Source organism: Penaeus vannamei, chromosome 11 (assembly GCF_042767895.1).
Source record: "Penaeus vannamei isolate JL-2024 chromosome 11, ASM4276789v1, whole genome shotgun sequence".
Taxonomy (NCBI): domain Eukaryota; kingdom Metazoa; phylum Arthropoda; class Malacostraca; order Decapoda; family Penaeidae; genus Penaeus; species Penaeus vannamei.
The window spans coordinates 14,814,538-14,822,037 of record NC_091559.1 but is presented as its reverse complement, the minus strand read 5'-3'; the positions used below and the strand labels follow the sequence as shown (position 1 = coordinate 14,822,037).

At 37.3% G+C, this 7,500-nt stretch overlaps 1 protein-coding gene across 2 annotated transcripts in view; it reads right to left on the bottom strand.

Annotated features, from left to right (window-relative positions):
• LOC113808556 (uncharacterized) overlaps positions 1-7,437 on the bottom strand; it is a 7,822-nt gene extending 385 nt beyond the window's left edge. Inside the window, exons 1-3 of one of the 2 annotated variants that reach the window (XM_027359983.2) lie at positions 7,238-7,437; positions 1,505-1,749; positions 1-665 (exon numbers count right to left, since the gene is read on the bottom strand). The exon at positions 1-665 is cut by the window's left edge and continues 385 nt beyond it. In XM_027359983.2, the coding sequence (XP_027215784.1) occupies positions 258-665; positions 1,505-1,749; positions 7,238-7,343 (759 nt within the window). In that variant the 5' untranslated portion in view covers positions 7,344-7,437 and the 3' untranslated portion in view covers positions 1-257. The remainder of the gene's footprint in view (positions 666-1,504; positions 1,750-7,237) is intronic. The other variant, XM_027359984.2, reaches the window with a different exon arrangement.
• Between the last annotated feature and the right edge of the window lie 63 nt (positions 7,438-7,500).

The window sequence follows — 7,500 nt, the reverse complement described above, 5'->3', positions numbered from 1 at the left end:
CTCAGAAGTCATTCCCTGAGATAACAAGATACAAGCATAATAGGTAGGTACACACACTTCCTACAAGAGGAATTCAAAAAGGAAAGAGAGAGAGAGAAGCAAAGGAGGTGAAAAACAAATTAAATAGATCAGAAAAATCATATGGTTTCAAGACATAACATTAGATTATGGGTAACATGGAAAGAGAAGAAAAGAAAAGAAGAAGAAGAAGAAGAAGAAGAAGAAGAAGAAGAAGAAGAAGAAGAAAAAAATCTGAATCAAACCTCCTTATTATTTATATACATGAGTATCTGTTCTTGCTTACTTAGGATTTCACACTGGGTTTTAGCAATGTTTTGAAGCTCTTTACTGATCTTTCTCAGTGCTCTCACTTTCATTCTCTCTCTCTTCTCCTTTCTCTTTTTGTATGCTTCCTCGTTGAAATCCCTCTCCTTGAGCTGCTGCACATACTGTTCCATCATAGCCTGTCGCTTTGTTCCCCTTTCTATTTCTTTTCCAATGGATGGTGGAGGGACATGGACTGTCACTGATGACGGAAAATTCTGTGAGCTGGATGAGGGTGTGTAGGAATCTCTAATGGTGTAACTGGGAGACTCAGGCATATACCTTGAGTAACTGTCTGTACCTTCTTCTCCAAATTCTGGTGGCAAAAAATCGTTGAGAATCTGTTGATGAAAAAGGTAAATAAATAAGATTAAAGTAGAAATAAAGCACATTTCCAACCATGTTAATCTGAAGTGTAGGATCATAAAGAAACATTGGTAAGACTTGTAGTGCATCTTTGTGTGTACAAAAGTAATTGTGGTGTTTGGATGCAGATCAACTAATATAAAATAAAATGAATGCATTTTTTGTATTTTATACTGATACCAGTTGATAATTACTATTCATAAACTGTGGCAGCACCACTACATCAAATTGATTATAGTTGTCTAAAACTGGCAAAGGCAGAAATATATTCTTTGTCATACAATTACAAAGAACTCAAGTTATGTTTCCATGTTAAAGCCATCTTTCATAGCCCTTACAAAATGTGTTAAGGAAATAACAAAGATTCTTTTCATTTGGCACCACCAATCATATCATCTTAAAATGCTCTGCAATTTTAAGACAATATATCTAAATGTTAAGCACATTTATTGTATTTTTCAATACTGAGGCTCTCTTATTGTACAAAAGAAAACTGAACACTTATAAAATTGGGCAAATATATTTTTTGACAAATTTTGACAATACATATATTGCTTTGTACATACAAATGTTTACACAAATTCAGAATACCACATTGGATAAATGGCATTTCAGGTGATTCAATTGCTGAATCACAATCAGTAAATTATCATTATAAATTTTTTATTACTATTAACTTTTCATTTTTATCAGTTTGTGATACCTGATTTGTCATTATCATTGAACTATAACAAATGAATTATTATCGTTATTAGATTATGATAGCTGAATTGCAACCAAAAAAAAAAAGCATAATGGAGGGAGGGGGAAATACCTGATAGTATTCCCACTGTAGCTTTCTTGTCTTCTTTAACTTTTTGACTCTCTTGTAGCTACCTAGGAGATTATTCCATTTTCTTCTGATTCTCTCAACAGAGAAATTATAACCATGTTTACAGAGTTCTTCATAAACATCCCTGTAAACCTGGGGTCTTGTGCGCTGGTACTGCAGTTCATTGTAACGCCTTCTGATAAACTTGATGAGGAGGATGGTTGCATCATTGTTGAACTCAGTGTCTTCTGAGAAAAAGGCATTTAATGTAGAAATGTATAAAGCATTGGATGATTAATGAAAACAGAAATGAAGTAAGAAGAGAACTTGCAGGTTTTGTGTGAGAAAACAAATACTTCCTATCAAGGAAAGATATATCATATTTTTTTCAGTTTTAACCCACTGGATCCAGTTGATGTGTCCATCATATCATGAGAAAAATTTGGCTGAGGGCAGAGTGATAGGATTATGCTGTCATAGAAAAAGTTGGTTGAGGGGAGGATGATAGGTTCATGCCATCATGGAAAAATTGGGCTGAAGGCCAGGGTGATATGAATATCTTGCCATGTATGCAACAGAGCTCTTGGAGGAATTATTTCAATATTATTCAATATTTCCTTTGGTAAATGTGATTGGAATGAGCCATCCATGAGCCACTGCTGAAAGAGCAATGACTCTAGCGAGGACATTATTTCCATGCTCAGTATCCAATTCCTATTGTTATTACAGAAAGAGGTAGACTATCTACAAAGATGATATCAAGTCTGTGCAAAGAAAACCATCTTTATACAGCATACCAAAAGACAAATGTAGAACTTGGAAAATGACAAGGAGTCTTGATACCACACACACCATTGGTGTGAGCTTGACCTACAGACCCCATACCTGGGAGAATCACAACTCCAGTAAGCCTAATGCCCTTCTTTTGGACCATATACAGATCACAATAACTCTAATCCAATGGATTAATATAAGTAAGGGAATGGGCTGAATACAGTACAGATCCATTGTAATACTTCATTATCACACTATGATAATCACAGAAGCCATGATTCAGCCTTTGCATTACAAAACCTGTTTGTATCTGTAATGACTTTGTTATATACTGCATAATTTATAAATAAACTCTGATTACTGATGATTACATATTCCCCCTTTCTTGGTATTTTCACCAAAAATACCTAGAAATACTTTTTAGTTCTTTGGTTTAAATTAATAAAATCAGCTTTGATTAGAAAAAGGGGGGATACAATATATTCTTTTAGTGATTATTAAATCACCTAAAACTTTATGTCAAGATAATTTCCACTATTTCCTTGAAAGAAAAGACTGAATCTATGAGATACGGTCTTGAATTAAGGATGAAAAGATATATTACAAACAAATATTACAAGCAATAAGTATGATACCAAGTCATGAAGTATTTACCTAAATTCAGAAAGAGGAATATCAACTCTATGAATAATTACATTATCTTCGTTGGAAAAAATGAGATCACTAAACTACAACAATTTTTTCAGATATTTTGACTTGTAGTGTGGTCTTTTAATTTATTTTAAAGAAAAGACTGAATCCATGAGATACGGTCTTGAATTAAGGATGAAAAGGGAAGAGCAAAGAGATATTACAAACAAATATTACAAGCAATAAGTATGATACCAAATCAGGAAGTATTTACCTAAATTCAGAAAGAGGAATATCAACTCTATGAATAATTACACTATCTTCATTGGAAAAAACGAGATCACTAAACTACATCAAATTTTTCAGATATTTTGACTTGTAGTGTGGTCTTTTAATTTATCAATCAAAAGCTACAAAAGCTTAAACATCTACTAAGAAATATGGAAATAACAACTTCCAGCAACTACCAGCCTTTTTCAATACAGTGAAAGGGACAATGATGTTGCATAAATTCATATTCAAATTCAGATTCTTACAATTTTGCTAATGATCTTCTGAAAGGCAACATGTCTAATTTTATCAAAACACCACTTTAACAAGGATGATTGGATGCTCCTTAGCCTATTCTGATGCATTATAATTGTAAGCAGAGATGGGAAACAATATATATGTTAACCACATGTAAAATAGAGTCAATAAATGGTAATCTTGTGTATCCTCTACTCCTGATTTCTTCAAAGTATAGATTGTGAGCAACTGATCAATGGGTTGGTACAACACATTTAACCCATTGCCGCCGGGTAGCACGTACGTACATGCCATGGCTGTTGTGGACCAAACGCCTGGGGCATCATGTCATGCCCATTCCCGCGCTACTGGCTCGTCGGACGGAGGCTGTTTTTCTCCGGTAGTAGCAGCTTCATTTATATGGTAAAGGTTTTAGGCAATGGCACCTAAAGTGAAGGTAAACCTTCAAAATTTTAATATTTTTATAAATTTTAGCAAATTAAAGCATTTAGGTGCTATATGTCGCTCGCAAACTACCGATCGAGCTGGGCGCAAACAGGGGAAACTGCCGGTTGGCGCAACAAGCCCCTGCATATGTAAACTTGCCAAAATTTTTACCCGTCGGTGATGGGTTAAATAGGATTAATAAGAAAACAATGTGTATATTAAGCAAAATAAAAACATATTACTAAAGACATGGTAAATAAAATGCATTGATATTCATGAATAAAGGTTGAAAACTACCGACTTGAGGTAATACATACGACCATATTGAGATGCAAGGAAAAGTTTGAAGACTTGTCAGGAAATACTGTTAAACTGTGCAATATATTTTTTCCTTAAAGAATATACACCATGACCAAGGCATCAACAACTGCATATCTATGGGTATAAACAATTACTTTGTTACAAGTGGTAGTCTATTGGGCAATACAAAAGCACTGAAGACATGGGGACCAAAGTGAGGACGGGACTTACACCAATAGTGAGAGACATTTCAGACACCTTTTATAGAAAGCTGGACCCAGAGCTCCAACATCTCATGCTCATCAGCCAATCACCATTGAGCTCTCTCCCATCACAGCCAATTATCGTTGAGCTGTCTGGCATCTACGCCATTCAAAGCCAATCAGGACTCTGCTACAAACCCTGTGGTGGCAAACCTCCACCAAAATAAGTGTCCCAGATGTCTCTGAATATAAGGGCCAGATATAGTACTAAATTCAAGAATTATAGTAAATTCTTTCATATTTTCCTTTACAATTTCCCTGTTTTAGCTCCATACCCTCCAGTACTACCTGGGCACAATTTGTGGGATACATGTGGGCTTCCATGCAAGAATTCTTAAATATATGAATTCTGTGTATTAGATTTAAGATTTAATGATTTAGTTTTAATTCCATTTGTTACAATGGATATTCTTTGCTGTGACATACTGTCTGTTTTATTTTGCCCGAATCTCCCCCTGTGTGCAAGGAATGGCCGGGGATACCACTCACTGGCCGGGCGAGGGATTGAACGCAGGTCCGCAAGATTGCTAGACCAGCACCTTACCGCTGCGCCAGCACAGGATATTCTGTATGAATACCATTATGAGAAATCAGTTTTTCAATAGCTAGAAATTAATAGCATTTTAATAATTCTACAGTACAACTGCAAATGTTGACCAATGAGAGAGAGAGAGAGAGAGAGAGAGAGAGAGAGAGAGAGAGAGAGAGAGAGAGAGAGAGAGAGAGAGAGAGAGAGAGAGAGAGAGAGAGAGAGAGAGAGAGAGAGAGAGAGAGAGAGAAAGAGAGAGAGAGAGAGAGAGAGAGAGAGAGAGAGAGAGAGAGAGAGAGAGAGAGAGAGAGAGAGAGAGAGAGAGAGAGAGAGAGAGAGAGAGAGAGAGAGAGAGAGAGAGAGAGAGAGAGAGAGAGAAAGAACTGCTCTCTTAGAATCTTGAAACACACACCTTTGTCTCTGTAGGAATAATATAAATATATTCCTGCATAAATATCCAGTTTTCTATGCATAATAGATACCATTCCTGATCAGTAAGTCTACTGCAATGGTGCCAAAAATATGGCTGGGAAATTATGATTATCATAAAGGAAAGTATATTTAAAAAGTAAAATATAAGGTGATTTTACAGAATAACTGCACTACGATAATTTTACTACTGATGGATTCCTCTCATCCGCTAGTATACAAATATGTAAGTATTATGCTGTGGAATCCCCTAAACTCAAAAATTCTTGGCCTCAATAGCAGGGAGGGCATGAAAGGTTTGAGGGAAATTACAGGATAAACTAAGAATGATATACACAAAATCAATCACTATATTGTCTAATGCAGGGAGCTGCACCCCTTATCCCCTGCAAAGGAAAACAAAGAATCGTCCATGTATGTAAAGCAGAGTTTAACATCGGACTGACTTGGCATCAGGCACTACCGCTCTACCCTGCCGAGGGTTGGGGGGAGACAGCTCCTATTATTCAACAATATTGTGATTGATTTTGTGTATAATACCCATATTTTACCTCATAATTTCCCTGGTACCTTTCATTCTATCAGGGCCAAGATTGTCACTAATAGGGGGGGGGGGGACAAACATGTAGGAATAATGTTTCAGAACCCCTCTGAACCCCCAAATTCCTGGTCCTGATGGCAGGGGAGGGCATGAATGGTGAAAGAGATATTGCAAGGTAAAATATGAAAATATATGCAGAATCAGTTACAATATTTCCTAATGCAGGGAGCTCTGCCCACTGTGACCCACCTTTGAGGTCTGTTGCCCTTCAACTCCTGCCCATTGGAGGACAGAGTGTCAGACAGGCTCAGGATCAGGCACTCCTGCATGTTGGTCATATGCTCTCTTCTGCCATGACTTTGCAAAAGATTCTTTGTGTTCCATTACAGGTGTTGGGAGTGGAAGACCTCTAGGAGGAGGGTTTCAGGTGTAACAGCCCCCTGTCATTACTAGTCAACTTGTACCCAGGTCGGCTCGTACACTTATCAACTCGTTACCTCGACTAGGTCAACTCGTAACCTCCACCTGGTCAAATCGTAACCTCCACCTGGTCAGATCGTAATCTCTGTCTGGTCAAATTGTAACATCCACCTGGTCAAATCGTAAACTCCACCTGATTTTCATAGGTATCTGTATGTAGGGACTTGTACAGTCCTTTAGTGAATTTGACCTTTATTTTTCGTGAGAGGTGGTCATATCATTTACACTGGCTTTCATTTTCCAACCTAACCTAACACCAGCCTAATATGAATTCATATTTATGTTAATAACAAACAAATATCGAGTACGTGCATGTGCAGTCTACCAGGTGGAGGTTATGAGTTGATTCAGCTGAGGTTACTAGTTGACCAGGGTATGAGTCGACCTGGGTTCGAGTTGAGCTGATACGCCCCCTGCACTAAACATTATAGTGACTGATTCTCCTATCAAGCCAAGATTGATGTTCAAGGGATGGAGGGTTCTGCATAATAATTTTGATATATTTAGATAGTAGAGAGTAAGAGAAATCTATCAATATCAAATTCGATTCAATTGGTTATGCCAAAGTATTTTTTAAAAATTACCAGGACACTTTGTCACCTTAAATTTTCCTTCAAAGGGATTTCAGATTGACATCCCAGTTCTATGGTTTCTCATCTTTGGTCCAGTTAACATTTTCATTTGCAAGACTGCAGTGACTGGCGTTAACAATATAGAGTTTGATGTACCGGTGGTATTTAAAAAAAAAAAAACACCCGTTTCATCCCTTCTGGATCCTTTAAAAATCCGCACTTCTCCTTAAAGATTTCCCAAAACACGCGCCATTTTCGCCTCACCTCTCCTGTCATCTTCTTCTGCAGCCAGCACAAACGCCCCATTCTCATCACTAGACACTTCAATGGTCTGGAAAGCGGCAATGTCCCCTGTTTGAAAGGCCGCCATGGAAGAGCAAAGAGGATTTGTTTGTAAATAAATCCGCAAGAAGTCGCGGCCGTTCTGAGAACCTAACTTCCGTCTGCGTCTGGATTACCGTTTATCTTGGAGAGACTGCTGTCCTATTATCTTTTATTTTTAAGTCTTCTACTTGAAGAGTTTCTTA